Below are 16,259 nucleotides of genomic sequence, written 5' to 3'. Positions count from 1 at the left end.
AAAAATAAAAGGCACACATTTTATATTCATCAGATTTCTAATGTATCCATTTACTTTTTAAGCAAAAATAATGAAAAAACTTTTTAAGCAAAAATAATGAAAAATAAATCAACTGTACAAACTACTCAAAAAGTGTTCTAGAAAGGATCTTAGTGGTCACAAAATGAACTTTGCTAAATCCGGGTGAAATTAGAAGACCAATTTATTGGACAGAATTTAATACTGTCTTACTGAAGATTTACAAAAAAGTAAGTCAATAATTTAGTGATAGTTATATTCTTTAAATGTAGTACATTATGGCTTATGTCGAAAGGGTGGATGCTGTCGCGTTAGGGTGCGTCAACGCGAACGCGAAGATTCGTCCAAAGCCCCCGGTTTGGCCGAAAGGGTGCGTTTAATAATAATGAATAAATAAATCCAAATATTTATAAGAAAGCTGAATATAAGATATTTTGTCAAACATTGCCAATTTGCAAGTAAAATAGTGGATTTTCAATCATTTAAAGCATTGACAATTTGAGGAAAAGAAAGAAAAGTTCAACTAAGAATAAAAATGATAATAATAATAATAATAATGATAATAAAATCAGATACCCACCCTTGCAATAAGCCACTTGGCGCCAATTTTTCACTCCAAATTCATTTCAATAAATTCACTCTTTGGGGTGAAAATTATTATTATTATCATTATTGTAAGTATTATTATTCAATTCAATTCAATTTTATTTATTTCACTTCCATCAAACAAAAACAAATTGTATACCATATATATAAAAATAAGTATTTGTATCCATTGCAAAGAAACAAAAATAATAATACATATGTTGTGAAAAAAAAACGTACACGATTTGGGCAACACATTGGAGGTTTTAAATAAGTATACTATTTTTCAATAGAAATTAAATTAAGATGGAAATGGAGGGACCCACTAAAAAGCAATGGTTGTACAATGTGGGCCCTCAAAAATAGATAACAAAACCATTAACAGAGTACAAATGCAGACATATGTAATCAAATGAGAAAAAAAATAAATGAGAGAGAAATAATACTCACAAAATATAAAATACGAAGATATCAAAAAATATAGTTTGTATAGGACAAAACAAACCGTCCTAAAATATATCCAAAAATATATCCACCCTTCCCACCCCCCCCCCCAAAAAAAAAGAAAAGAGAAAGGGGAGAATGCCCTGAGAAGATGGATGGGTGCTGCTAAACGTAGGTAGAACACATGCCATCGTGGACTCAAGCAAACTGGATTCAATGTGTATAAAAGGAGAAAAAAATATATAAAATGACCTGGAAAGAATAAAATGCGCGAAAAATGTGATTGATGCCGTAAATAAATAAGCGGTAGGAAGGCGGATAAGCGGACAGGAAAGAGAAAAAAGATGAGAGGATAGACACAAATAATATATGAGGTTAAAAACCGAGCACAATTGGGAAGGACTTGTGTGATTTTTTTTTTCAATTAAAAAAAGGGATGATTTATGTTTTAATTATAGTCTTTATAGTAAAAATGATGACTAACCTCTTGACAGAGATGATGAATAAGATTTAATTTGAGGATACATTATAAGATTTTAATAGAGATAATTTGAATTTAGTCTTAAAAGAGTTCAAAGATTTTGCAGTTCTTATATCATTATGAAGTGAGTTCCATAACTTCGGTCCCTCATATATAAATGTGTTCTGAGCAGCAAAGTTCTTAGAAGTGGTAAATGGAATTCACCCAATCGCCTTGTTGGATAGTTATGAATGGAATGATTTTTTGGAAACATTGAATGAAATACATTTGGGGGGTTGTTATTGTTATAATTGTACATAAACTGTACATAAAATATTATTATTGTTATTATTTTTATTATTATAAGTATTATGATTATTATACAAACAACACGCACATATTATTATTATTATTATACACACAACACGCACACATACACAACAGATACATCTCACAAAATATACTGAGGCAGGGTCTCAAGTGTAAAATATAGTAAGGTAGGGTCTGAAGAGTTAAACGTTGTGAATGCTGACCCGACATCAATTTTGGCCTTGCCCTTCCAGGACACATCTGCCGTAAGTTTTATAATTTGGGGGACACCAAATATCTCCAGGTATACGAATGTTTTCCTTTGTAATAAATACACACCTGCAAAGTATAAAATTGAAGGTAAGTTACTTTTTTTTATTTGAAAGAACCTTGAAATCAGTCATAATTTTTACATGTATCAATATTACACCATAAAACATTTCCACCGAAAAATCCTCATGCAGCATGCCGTCATTGTTTTTTTTTTTTACCTTAAAAAGAATGTTTGTGCCATATGATGATTTATGTTCCTATGCAAATTTCACATATCACTCGTCTTTTTTGTTTGTTCAGCTTTCTTATAAATATTTGTATTTATTTATTCATTATTATTAAACACACCCTTTCGTCCAAACCGGGGGGGGGGGGGCTTTGGACGAAAGGGCGCGTTCCAGTGAACGCGACGCGACGTGGCGCTCCCAACGCACCCTTCCGGCCAAACCGGGGGGGGGGGGGCTTTGGACGAATCTTCGCGTTCGCGTTGACGCACCCTAACGCGACAGCATCCACCCTTTCGAAATAAGCCGTACATTATTATTCCATTGTTTGTATATATTTGTTGTATTATTTGAATCTAGTGTTATCATATTAGTTTTACCTTTATTTTGCAATTACTCAGTGAGTGTATTGTACCGGATCATGGTTTCCTTATAATGACGACCAAATTATTCGCGCACTTCATATTGTATGCGCGTATCGAGCGGATGTTCCATAGAGATATGTTATACTAATATACACGGTTTGAGAAAGTGTAATGGAAATATTTTAGCCGAGGATAGTACAATAGCCGGACCAACCTAGGAACGCGTGGTATATTTGTTAAAGTAAAATTAGAGCTAAGCCGATTTGCATTTGTTTCCAGATCGATGAGTTGATAGACGAAACTCATTCATCTTTAAGTGGTTTCAAATAATAAGTGACTTTACAATATAGCAGAAATGCCATTTGCCTGAAAAGGGGGGGGGGCGGTAGAAACTGCGATTTTGTTTTAATAAAGAGGGAAATAGTCAAAAAAGGTGGGGAGACTTCGGGAACCCCTGGGGTTATAGGCTCTTCTCTGAGCCAGTTCTTCTTTAAATGGTAGATGAAAATATACTTTTTTATATCCAAGTGGTCACGAAACAATTAAAGTGGTTTGCTATATATCAGAAAAACATTTTTGCATGTATGAGGGTTCCGAATTGGTAGATTTTTCCATGAATAGGCAAAATATGGAAAGGGGTGGGGGACTCTGGCAAACCCCTGAGAAGTAGGGTTTGCTGTGCCAGCACTTCTTTGTATGTAGCTGATAGAGGAAAAACTAATTTTGTTACCCCAAGTGGTTACAAAACAATAAAAGTGGTATACTGCAAAGGAAGAAACGCCTTTTACCTCAGTGGGGCTCCAAAATGACGAATTTTCCAAGAAATTGGCAAAATACGTTAAAGGGGTTGGGTCATTTCGGTAGACCCCTGAGGGTATAGGATCTGTTGTGCCATCACTTCTTACTGATAGAGAAAAACCTACTCTCTTGCCTCCAATTGATTTCAAAACAATAAAAGTCGTTTTTCTCCGTAGCAAACACCACTCTGTCACATTAGGGCTCCAAAAAGTACGATATTCTAATAGTTCAGATACGGATAAGGGGTGTAACTTCGACAGGCTATTGCAGGAATATGCTTCAATGTTCTTGAGCGTAATTGCATGGAGCATGCAGAGCAATGATTCTTCTAACTTTTCCAAGAGATTTTATTATCATAAAAGTTGCTTTAATATGTAGAAAATGCCCTTCGCACACATATCAATTTAAGTAATATGCACCTTCCTATCACAAAGCGCACACTTGTATTTGCGTGTTAGTCACACCAACAAAGGCGAGGCAAGACCGATTTAATCTATTGTATCTCTTTAAAGGCATGTCAGCGATCGCGTTGTAGTCGATATCAAAGTGATTAAGACACGGAGGTTGGTTTTTGGTGTCACTTTTTTCAATATCGCTTAATACATTCGGATGTATTTGCCCTTAATCTGAGCAAGTTAAGACATTGATAATGTTATGAAGCATATCGATTTTCTCGTTGTCATATCCCCTTTCTTGTCGAAAGCTGATATTTTGCATCAGTTGTTGATCCTGATGATAAAACAGAAAGATATCAACGCTAATGCAAATTTTTCATTGAAAACGTGGATTTCGAAAAATATTAATCAGACAGTCCCGAAAACGACTGCAATCGATTTATAATACCTTAATCACAGTGAATTGCGTATTCATTTCAAGTTTTTCCCATTATCTATATAAAAATATTAAGGATAAGCCATTTCAATTAATTTTACCAGCAATCTTGGATTTATGCAAATTAGATACCTTTCCCTTGTCCGGATAGTTTAGGACTTTTAGGATGTTGTATAGGGACCTCACAGAAATGCATTGTGGTGAACACAATTCTCTTGCAATTTGTTCCAAGTTTGGTCAAAATTTGGGCAAAATGACTGGACCACTGTCTGTTGTGCGCTGTGCCGAGTGATTGCGTGGTTTTCAGACGGACGTCTGACGTCACGAACTATTTGGAACCCAATGAATTTCATTTTTCTAGTGAAATCATGATTGGTCACATGAAAGGCTCTCGACCAATCAAAGAGCAAAAAAATTTTAGTAAGGAAATTTAAACTAATGATATAAATTATCTCGATGAGATCTTCCTAATAGCAACAGTGCTGTGTGTTGCTGACCTATACGTTCGCTGATTAACACTTATGTTGCTGCCAGATGACTTGTACGGCTTCATTTTTCCCCTGAACTATCTATGTCTAGCTGTGAATCCGTTAGGGCTGGAGAGTAGGGCCATTTCAGATTAAATACAGCTTCTAGTGAACTTACAAAAACCATTCCCTCACGGAGGGGACGACGGCTCGGCCTTCTAGCAGATTGAAAATGTAGCCACAGAATTGATAAATGAACCAGTGTGCATATCAAGAAGCAAAGCACCAGCTGAAATTAGTGACATATGCCCAGTTACGTCAAAAGGAAAAGTTAGGATATTTTTGGTAAGAATTAATCATTATCAATTTATGCATCTTATCAAATTAATTTTGTGTTGTGGAGCACGAGCTGAATTTTGAAAGTACTTAATCACTTTTTAAAAAGGACACTCTAAGCACTTTGTAATCAAGAACAGTTTGCATATCCAACTAAACAGACATTAAATTTCTTTCAAAACAAAATATTGCATTTGATAATAGTAATATGAAAGATTTTATACTTGATCACAGACATGGGACTCGTCTTTACACCCGCTGCGACCCGGCCTGGGGCCGTGCCTTGACACCTGAACTAAAGACTGCTGCAAGCTTGAGCACGTCAGTTGAATTGACAACACCTGATGGATTTAGGACACCTGATGAATTGACGGCACCCGATGGATTGGCGACACCCGATGAATTGATGACACCCGATGGATTGCCGTCACCCGATAGATTGGCGACACCTGATGGATTGTCGACACCTGATGGATTGACGACACCCGATGAATTTGCGACACCTGAATTAACGTCACCTGATGAATTGGTGGCACCTCTTCAATTTACAGAAATGGAAGCAGTGTCATCTCCAACTGGTAATTCCATGATTACTTTATCAAATAAACTAACGGACTACACATTTAATGAGCAAATTATTTTTTTTCAACAACAGTCTCTATAAACCCTATAACAAGAACATTCAAATTGATGAAGTAAATAAATTGATTCCAAAGAATGACATTTCAATCACATTTTTCGTGCATTATATTCTTTCCAGGTCATTTTATATATTTTTTTCTCCTTTTAAACACATCATTGAATCCAGTTTGCTTGAGTCCACGATTGCAGGTGTTCTACCGACGTTCAGCAGCACCCATCCATCTTCTCAGGGCATTCTCACCTTTTTCTTTTCTTTTTCGGGGGGGATGGGGAAGGGTGGATATATTTTAGGACAGGTTGTTTTGTCCTATACAATTTATAATTTTTGATAACTTCGTATTTATTTTGTGGGTATTATTTCTCTCATTATTTTTTTTTCTCATTTGATTACATATATCTGTATTGGTACTTTGTGATTTGTTGTGTTATCTATTTTTTTGAGGGGCCCACATTGTACAAGCATTGCTTTTTAGTGGGTCCCTCCATTTCCATCTTAATTTAATTTTTATTGAAAAATATTATACTTATTTGAAACCTCCAATGTGTTGCCCAAATTGTCTAAGTGTTTTTTTTTTCACAGCATATGTATTATTATTTTTGTTTCTTTGCAACGGATACAATACTTATGTTTATATATGGTATACAATTTGTTTCTGTTTGATGAAAGTGAAATAAATAAATTTGAATTTGAATTTCTTTCTCGACAGGAGGACAAATATTTTCTGACATGTCCCCCCCAACAATAAATAAATAAATAAGCGATGAAAGGTCATAATGATCTTTGGAACCACTTCAGTTACAGTTTTCAGTTTTATTTTTTTCTCATTTCCAACAAAACCAGGGCCGTCACCAGCTTTTTTCTAGGGGGGGTGCTTTTTATGAAAAAAAAAAACAAAAAACAACGTATTAACTCAATTTCATGCAGTTATATAGCCCGCCGGCCAGAATGGATATAGCCCTCAAGTATCCCTACCCCCCCCCTCCGTTTTTTTTTTTTTTTTTTTTTTTTTTTGTTCTAAGGGGGGTGCGTTCGCACCCTCCGCACCCCCCCCCTGGCGACGGCCCTGAAAACAGTAGACAAAATCCATCAATACATATATATAAAGATATATATATATATTCATCTAAATCATTTTGTAAATTATACATTTGAAGCTTAATATGGATCATGAAATATTTGCGGCTGAAAATAACATCCTGGAGAGGTCCACTGTGAAGCTGTGCTTGTAAATCGTGGACCCCTCAAAACTAATTATTCATTGATATACATAATTAAATAATGATAGTGGCCAAAAAAGGGAAGAAAAATGTGAAATAAACAATAACATGATGCATGAAATTAGTAATTTACGAAGAATAACGAGGAGAGACGATGAGGAGAACATATCTGCATGTGGAATAAAATAAGAAAATGTTTCACAGGTGATATGAAGTAAACGTGCAAAGGAAACGGATCAAGGTGTATTCCTGGTTGAGAAGTGGTGACGAGTTCTTCGGATACCCACAATAATAACAATGACAGTAATAGTAGAGATAATATTGATGATATTGATATTCACAATAATAATAGCAATCATGACAAAAATAATCATGATAATAGTGATAATAGTGATAATATTGACAATAAAATAAGGGACAAACTAAGTACAACAGGGAGAGCTAGGTTTTATACGTAGCCAATAAAAATGTCTTAAGTTTTCTTTTGAAGACTGCGAGTGAAGGAAAGTTTTTCAAATCTATTCCAAAAGTTAGGACCTCAAAAATCTTCAGACTGTCTAGTGGGATATTTATGAATAGTTTGAATCTTTATAAACATTTCATGAAAAACTAAGGGAAGGGCACCAGAATTGAATTTATACATAAATTCTCCAAGATGAAACAAGTAGAGGTCGTTTACTTTGAGAATATTATGTTCAAGGAAAAGTGGATCTAAGTGGGCACGAAACGGAGCATTGCAGATTATACGAATTACTTTTTTTGTAACAACATATTTTTTCTAACGGAGTTTGATGGGTGTTTCCCCAAGCAAAAGCCCATAATTTAAGTAGGGTAAAACAAGAGAATAATAAAGAATAAGCAAAGATCGTTGTGGAAGATGTGATTTTAGTCTGTTAATGATACCAATATTTCCAGAGATTGTTTTGCAAATATTTTTGATATGTAATTTCCAGAAGAGCTTGGTATCAACCAAAACGCCTGAAAATTTTGTATGAGAAACCTGCTTTAAGTGGGGGTATTGTCAAACATAATTTGAGTCGGTAATGCATGAAGCCAAGGTGTTACTAAATACTAGGTAAATCGTCTTCTCTGTCAAGAGATCAAAGGGCCCATCATAATTTTCGGATGCATCCATCCCCTTCCGAATAAATGTGCGTTTGTTTTTTTTTTCTTTGTATCATAAGTGGTCTAATAACTTATCGTGTATACCTAGAACCGTGCAATTCAGATCAGCCATGATACGCTCTCATTGGCTCATGTCGAAAAAAAGTATTATTCGGGTATTTTTAATTGTCATGGGACAGATTTCTACAATTTACTGCATTAATTGGTTATCAGGGAACGCAGACTTGGCAGATTGGTTTGAAAAATGTAAAGATGGTCATACAAAACAAATAAATAAAATATGGCGATTTTACTTTAATTTGTGCATATATTTAAGGCTCCCAGATGATTCTTGTTAGAATGATTCTAACTCAAATAGTTTTGCATTTTGTGTTTTTTAATTACTTTTAAAAAGGGACAATCTAAGCACTTTGTAATCAAGAACAGACTGCGTATCCAACTAAACGGATATTTTTTTCAAAACAAAATATTGCATTATTTTGTTAGTAGTAATATGAAGGATTTTTTACTTGCTCACAGACGTGACAGACATGGTAAACGTCTTTCTACCCGCTGCGGCCCCGGCCTGGGGCCCTGCCTGGGGCCCAGCCTTGATACCTGAACTAAGGACTACTGCAAGCTTGAGCACCTCAGTTGAATTGACGACACCTTATGAATTTGCAACCCGTGATGAATTGACGACACCCAGTGGATTGGCGACACCCGATGGATCGATGACACCCGATGGATTGTCGACACCCGATGAATTGACGATTCCTGATGAATTGGTAACACCTCTTCAATTTTCACAAACAGAAGCAGTATCATCGCCAACTGGTAAATCCACGGTATCAAGTAAGTTAACGGACTATACATTCTAATTCTATGAGCAAACGCTTTTTTCCCAACAAGTCTTGTCAAAACAACCCTATAACAAAACTATTTGAAAGGATCAAGGAAATAAAAATGGATTCTAAACATTGACATTTTTGTCTCGACATCAGGGCAAATATTTTCTGACATGCCCCCCCCCCTCTAAAAAAATGATAATAAATGAATAAACGATGAAAGGTCATATTGATTTTTGAAACCACTTCTCTGTCAGATCAAAAAGCGCCATCATAATTTTCGGTTGCACCCATCCCTCTCCGGGTAGGAATGTGTTTGTTTGTTTTTATTATTATAGGTAGTCTAATAATCGTGTATACCTAGAACCGTGTAATTCAGGTCAGCCATGATTTCATATGATACGCTCCCATTGGCTCATGTCGAAAAAATAGATAAATAACTGGGTGACAATTTCTACAATTTAGTGCATTAATTGGTCATCAGGGACCGCAGATCGGTTTAAAAATGTAAAGGGTAATCATACCAAACAAATAGGTATAAGATGGCGATTTTTACTTTAATATGTGAATATGTTTAAGGTTTTTTAAGCTCCCTCCCAGATGATACTTGTTAGAATAATTCTAATATTTTTGCATTTTGTGTGTTTTTTTATTAATCCACTGTGGTCATACTACATCACAATTTCCCTGTACAGTGCGTATCAAAAAAAATACACTTCGATAAAGCCCTAGGAAATAAAAAAATATGCAACATGTGGGCAATTTTTTTCACATATAATCTTGGAATTAGGTCTTATTTATCCAATGAAAGTAAAAGTTTTGAAAGAATGTTACACTTGGGTGAGCACTGTACATATTTGTAAATCTTATTTTTTCACTAAGTTTTTATCATTCAAAGTGGGTTTACATTACATTTTTCATTTAATGCTCGTTTCTCCACACATTTCACAATAATAATAATTAACAAAATGAAAATCAAGCCTAAGTCATTTATGTAAATCACAGCTAAGTGTAAAACAAATATCGTCATGATGGCCTCGGTGTGTGGGGGAGTGGGATGAGGCGCAATGCACTCTTCAAAGTGTTTTGGGCAAGTAAACAAGCTAAAAAGGGGCTAAGGATATGTTCAAATCAATTTTACAAACTTAATTCTACGTGTTCTTCATGATTAAGGTCTATGTTCATTCGCATGACTATTTCAAAGTTCTGCGCAAATCACTTTTCACTAACTTTTCAAAAGTACATGTAAGTGGCACTCACTTAAGCGGAAATATTTTCGACAGTTGTATCGTTATTTGCTTAAATGGATCTGTACTAATGCTAAAATGTGAAAAAACCTTTAGGATATTACAAATGTATAATTTTACAGGAATTTTTCTAAGTGTAAACTTTTTTTCATACGCACTGTATAATCGTCCTGGAGCGTGGCAAAATGTATTTTACTTGTGTTGCATGTGTGCAAAAAAGTATGTAATTGCACATTTGTTTTGTTCTTAGCCAGGGTGGGTCAGTCATAACTTAGTACCAATATAATTGTCGCCATCGAAATTTTCCGTGATTATTCGCACTGCTATTCTTTTTTATTTTCTCAACAATTTCTGTTTATACACATCTGAAAGATATATCCATACACAACAGGCATAATCATAGCATGGTTGAATTGTAGATATGTATGATACTTTCAATAAATTAGAGTTATACAACTTGGCAAAAAAAATTTAATGTGCTACAGAATTACACATAATATTATTATGATTATCTGTTTCCCTTTTTTGAATCCTTACCTTTATGAACCTGGGGTGGCATACTGGAATACTGTCATAACTTTTGTCATAAATTTTGTCATTTCTTACCGAGATGTGACTCCGCTATCATGGTCACAAATCGGTATTCTGAACTTTGTCCAACGAACGTAGAGGGCAGCAAAACACAAGCGCGTTGTTCTAAGGAAGGTCAACTCAATACCCGCATGCAGCTGAGCTGCGCGCACAATTTATTATTCATGCCAACGAAATCAAACGCCGATCAAATACAACAACAAATTAGTAGCGATTTAAAAGACAATATGAAAGGATATGACTACAACGATATCAAATAAAACATTCAAAAAATCATAAGGGGATTACACATACTTTATAAAACATACAGTATATAAATATTACAGACAATACAAAAATCAGTTTTAGAAACTAAAATCATTACTAAATCGGTGATTGTTGTTATCATCGATTTCACCAGACGGCTGTATTAGATGATTTGTGCCGAGACGATTTTGTGACCACTCGCAAAGCATTTCGGGATTGAATACGACCACCTTATTTTTCTCTGAGCTTTTCGCTGAACCCATGCGTAAGCTATATGTTACATCGTCTGCTTAGCTCTCAACCTCTAGTCAAGCACCGGTACTTGTTGTGCTAGGCGGACCACGACGTGGCTGCCAACCCGTCGACCAGCATTTATCCGCAGCCCATGCAGGCTGTACTCATTTATTTTTTAGATATATATATTTTTTTTAATATAAAGAACCGGCGGCATTGCCAATGTGTATAACAAAAATATTCACGTCTAAATATGTTATTTTTTCAGCATATTTCCAAAACTTCTAAATCTAGAATACATCCAATCATTAATAAGTGCAGTCTACATCTAAATTAGATCTAGATCGATAGACTACAGTCTTAAATCCAATGTTATTAGTTTAACTAGACAAAAAAGCTTCGAACAGTCTCGATCAGTTTATCGATGTTCCACACGGGATAGTAAAATAGATCTAAATCTAGATCTAGTACTTCCTAGTAGCATCTACTGCGACTTGTTTTACTTGGTAGGAGATATGCAAAAAGCAAATTAGCAATTATAATAAACTAAAAACAGACGGATTTCAGCTGTCGAGAATCTATATACTTGGACGCCGATAGACCTAGACCATAATTGAGGATTGGCCCATGCAAGCCGCGAGGCTCGGCTTGGTGAATTAAGGCAAGCTTAGGCTAAAGTAGGATTTTTTTTAGTCCATACAGGGTAAATTTCTTGAGTCTAGATCTAGAAGTTTCAATGGTTGACAAGTGACCGTTAGGCCTAGAATGAAATCCTTAAATTTTACTTTAGATTTAGAAAATGCATAAAATCACGAAAAACTCGGTCATTTTGCTCTTTCGCTTTCGAATTTCTCGAAAAATTGTACACGTTCTGGTCTGCCAAGCAAAATTCCCAGGAAAATTTACAATTTGCAATATAATAAAGAAATATAAAACTCTTTAAAATATTTATTGCAGAGAATCAATGGTCGAATTAAGAAATGGATGCCGTATTAAAAATCAATTCAAAGTTCAATTTCTTTTAGAGATGATATCTCCTTGGTCTGATCGACCCCAACCCTAGTAATATTACTAGACCCTACTGAGTTGGTCTTACGCCAAACTGTGATGGGCACTTTCTGCCAAACGATGTAACATTGCAATCAGTTTGCCTCAATGGCTGATTTTTCTCAGAAAAGTATTTAGGAGAACCAGGGAAAATGTGGGTAGGTGGCCGTTCATAAATTATAACGTCTTTGGTTGGGAGATTACTTGCTCGATCGACCTTCGACGCAGCCTGGCTTTGCAGCGCGCAGCCAGTGCAGTGCATGAGATGCAAGATGCATGGCTTTTCTTTTCGCTGTCCATGCCATGGTCTCGGACTCGGAGTTTAAATTTCAATCCGGATTTCGGGGATACAGCGCCTTTATTTCAGATTTTTAAACGTGAAATGAAATTTAAAATGTGAAATCTGACCTTGAACGATCATCATTGATAAACATCAGCCCTGAAACCATTGCTATTATCTTTTTCTTCTTTGGTGGTGCAAAATTGCCGGTCCAGGGAAGCGTTTCATGAAAGGACTTGTCGGACGTTTAAGTCCCATTTTATCCGATAGTTACTATAGTACCAGTGCCTCTCAGCCAATCAGAATCAAGGAAAGATGTCAGATCTGACAACTTGTCAGACAAAAATGTTGATGAAACGGTCCCCAGAACCAAAAGCCGATGCAGAATCGGCTTTTGGTTTATCTTGCACGCTGTTACAGCTCGCGTAAACTTCAGAACCGCAGGCCGATGCTAAAACCTGAAATGATACGCACACCAACAATATACGTCACAATGAAGACAACGCTGGATCCGTGCACTTACAATTACGTCACAATGGTAAAATCAAAATAAATGAAATGCGCACCAATTGCAGATGCAGAATCGGCTTTCTGTTTACGCGTAGTAAAAAAAAACGATTCTGATTCGGCTCGCGGTACGGTTATGAACCTACTACTTTGGTGGTGCAAAATTGTCGGTTCTGAACCGCGAGCCGATGTAAGTTAATTGCGTTTACGTGCTTAGTAACCTGAAATGATACGCACACCAACAATATAGGTCATAATTACCGTGTTTACACTTAATCGGCATTTGGTTTAGAACCAAAAGCCGATGCAGAATCGGCTTTTGGTTTGCGTTTACACCTTGTTACAGCTCGCGGTTCAGAACCGTGAGCTGATGCAAAAACCTGAAATGATACGCACACCAATATACGTCATAATAAAGACAACGCTGGATTAGTGCGCTTATAGTTACGTCACAATGGTTAAGTAAATAAAATGCGCACAAATTGCCAATGCAGAATCGGCTTTCTGTTTACACGTAGTAAAAAAGTCGATTCTGCATCGGCTCGCGGTTCAGAACCTATTACTTTGGTGGTGTAAATTGCCGGTTCTGAACCGCGAGCCGATGCAAGTTAATCGCGTTTACACGCTATGAAAAAGCCGATTCAAAAGCCGATTAAGTGTGAACACGGTAAAACCCCCATTCCACAGAGAACAAGACCGCTGAAAGACCTTTCAAGACCATGAATTTTGGTTGATCTTTCAGGGGTCTCTCAATGAACCTGCAATGAATGGACTTTGAGGTCTTACATGAGTCCTGACCAATCTTTTAGCGGTCTTCGTGGTCTTCATGGGTTCCAAAACTTTTTGAAACGGTTCTAAACAGTCTTACAACGGTCTTACAGGAAAATTGTCTTTCAGTGGTCTTTCAGCGGTCTTTCGATGATTTTTCAAATGTCTTCAAGTCTTTCATTGATCTTTCGGCAGTCTCTCAATAAATTTGCGGAGCTCACTGTAAGACTCATGAGAGATCATTGAAAGATCATTGAAAGACCATTGAAAGACCAGGCAAAGTCCATGGAAAGAATTCTGAAAGATCACTTATTGCATAAAAGATCTCTGAAAGACCATTGAAAGATCTCGAGAGGACTAGTCTAAGACCAGGGGAGCGTTGCATCAATATTTTCATTCGACAAGATGTCAGATCTGACATCTTTCCTTGATTTTGATTGGCTGGGAGGCGCTGTTTCTATGGTAACTGTCGGATAAAATGGGACTTGTCGGATAAAACGTCCGACAAGACCTTTCATGAAACGCCCCCCCCCCCCAGTACGATACGAAATATCCATTAGTCTTTCAGAGTTCTTTGAGGGGTTTTTCTGAGCCATTCCACAGAGATGACAAATTTCATTGATCTTGAAGACCGCTGTAAGACCTCACCAATTTTAAGTCTTTCAGTGGTCTTTCAATGGTCTCCGTTCTGTGGAATGGGGGCCTAAATAAAGACAATGCTGGCTCTGTGTGCTTACACGTACTTGTGAGCGCACAGAGCCAGCGTTGTCTTTATGACGTATATTTTTGGTGTGCGTATCATTTCAGGTTTTTGACACGCGAGCCGATTCTAACAGCGTGTAAACGCGGTGCAAGATAAACCAAAAGCTGATTCTGCATCGGCTTTCTGTTCTGAACCAAAAGCCGATCACATGTAAACACGGTCATACACTGTAAAAAATATTGGGCAAAATTTTAACCAGCACGAGGGTAGTTATGTATCCAACCAATTTTGGGCGGTATTTTACCCAATGCGGGAAGCATATTGTCCAGTAAGGTTGAAAAATAAGCAGAAATTACTTAAGAATGAGCAAAATTTTCATCACACTGGATAAATAATAATGCCCAAAAGAAATGCCCAATGTTGGTTGGATACATAATTACCACCATGGAGCATTTTTACCCAATATTTTTAAGAGTGTATAGTTGCTGGCCTCGCGCAACTACGCGTATATTGATGGTTATTGATGGCAGGCCAAACATATTCATTCGAGCCAACCCCATAGCAATTTTTTTTAATTTGTTATTGCTGATTTACAAAAATGAATGAATATGATTGACAATCTATTACTGATTCTAGGGAGGATACCTACTGAACTTCCTTTTTCCAAATTGGAAAGATATCACTACTTTGAACAATTTGTTTTTACTGGCGGAAAAATTAGGGCCATTTTATTCTCTCTAGTGATGAATTTGATTCTGTCAGTTGTAGTCTTCATAAACTGATGAATGCCGATTTATTTTTAAAATGAGCAAGTTCCCTTTTCTGGTTAGATATGGAATGTCAGACATATATCCTGTCCACTGGTAGTAAACATTCAATCCCCGAATTTCCTCATTTTTATGATTTTTTTTTCAAATTGCCACTTTAAAACAGGAGTCTAAAGAAAATGAATTAGGCCTGTGATACCTGATGCGCCGTAATTACAAAAGAGACAGGGAGCTGTGGAGAATTTTAGAAGAGAAATAGAAGAAGAGGGAAAACAGAGGGGGAAAGGAGGAATTTATATGTAGGGCCTAACTGATTGTAGCATGAAAAAAATATTTTTGAAATTGTCATGGCTGATGAGTTTAACTAATACCACAATGTCATCTAAATACTATCATTAGCCTATATGCTTGACATTTATTCGGCAGGGTATCGGGATAATTGGTACTAAATTTATGACTGATATCCCCTGATAAATTTTGTCATCTCTATTGCCTGTATAAAAAGGATTGTGCGCATTTAAAGCCGCGTATTTTTGGTACGCGCTAATGAGAAGAGACAAAATTTATGTTGATTTTTGCGACAAAATTTGTGACATCCACCAGAATGCCGATTAGTCATATCTCTGATAAAAGATAAGATATGGTAGAAAGAAGATGATGATGATAATAATGACAGATGATATTTTTCAAAATAAAATATATTGTGCTAAAAAAGTCATATAGAGTAAAATTTTGAAATGAATGTTGGTATTGTCAGCTTGAAAATCCTTTTTTTTTATTACTTTGCAGGTTTTCGGTTATGGCTTCTGGAGTTGAAAAACAAAGATACTATATTTCTATCATTCGGTATCCCCATAGTTGTGTATGTCATCTGTTTGTGTATGGCGGCTCTTCTTCGTACTGGGCGGACTAAAAAGGTACGCGCATACACTGGCATTTCCGATTGA

The 16,259-nt window shown here is 36.2% G+C and overlaps 2 protein-coding genes across 2 annotated transcripts in view; both read left to right on the top strand.

The window, feature by feature from the left end:
• LOC121408243 (lactadherin-like) overlaps positions 1-5,508 on the top strand; it is a 23,883-nt gene extending 18,375 nt beyond the window's left edge. Inside the window, exon 6 of the mRNA XM_041599640.1 lies at positions 5,345-5,508. Coding sequence (XP_041455574.1) covers positions 5,345-5,397 — 53 coding nt within the window. The 3' untranslated portion in view covers positions 5,398-5,508. The remainder of the gene's footprint in view (positions 1-5,344) is intronic.
• Positions 5,400-16,259, top strand: LOC121406843. The gene is made up of 3 exons (XM_041597714.1): positions 5,400-5,688; positions 8,615-8,929; positions 16,102-16,259. Exons 1-3 carry the CDS (start codon positions 5,517-5,519, stop codon positions 16,257-16,259), a joined length of 645 nt encoding a protein of 214 aa, XP_041453648.1. The 5' UTR covers positions 5,400-5,516.

Source organism: Lytechinus variegatus, chromosome 2, assembly GCF_018143015.1.
Source record: "Lytechinus variegatus isolate NC3 chromosome 2, Lvar_3.0, whole genome shotgun sequence".
Taxonomy (NCBI): domain Eukaryota; kingdom Metazoa; phylum Echinodermata; class Echinoidea; order Temnopleuroida; family Toxopneustidae; genus Lytechinus; species Lytechinus variegatus.
The sequence above is the reverse complement of the archived record's forward strand: the minus strand, read 5'-3'. Positions and strand labels throughout refer to the sequence as shown.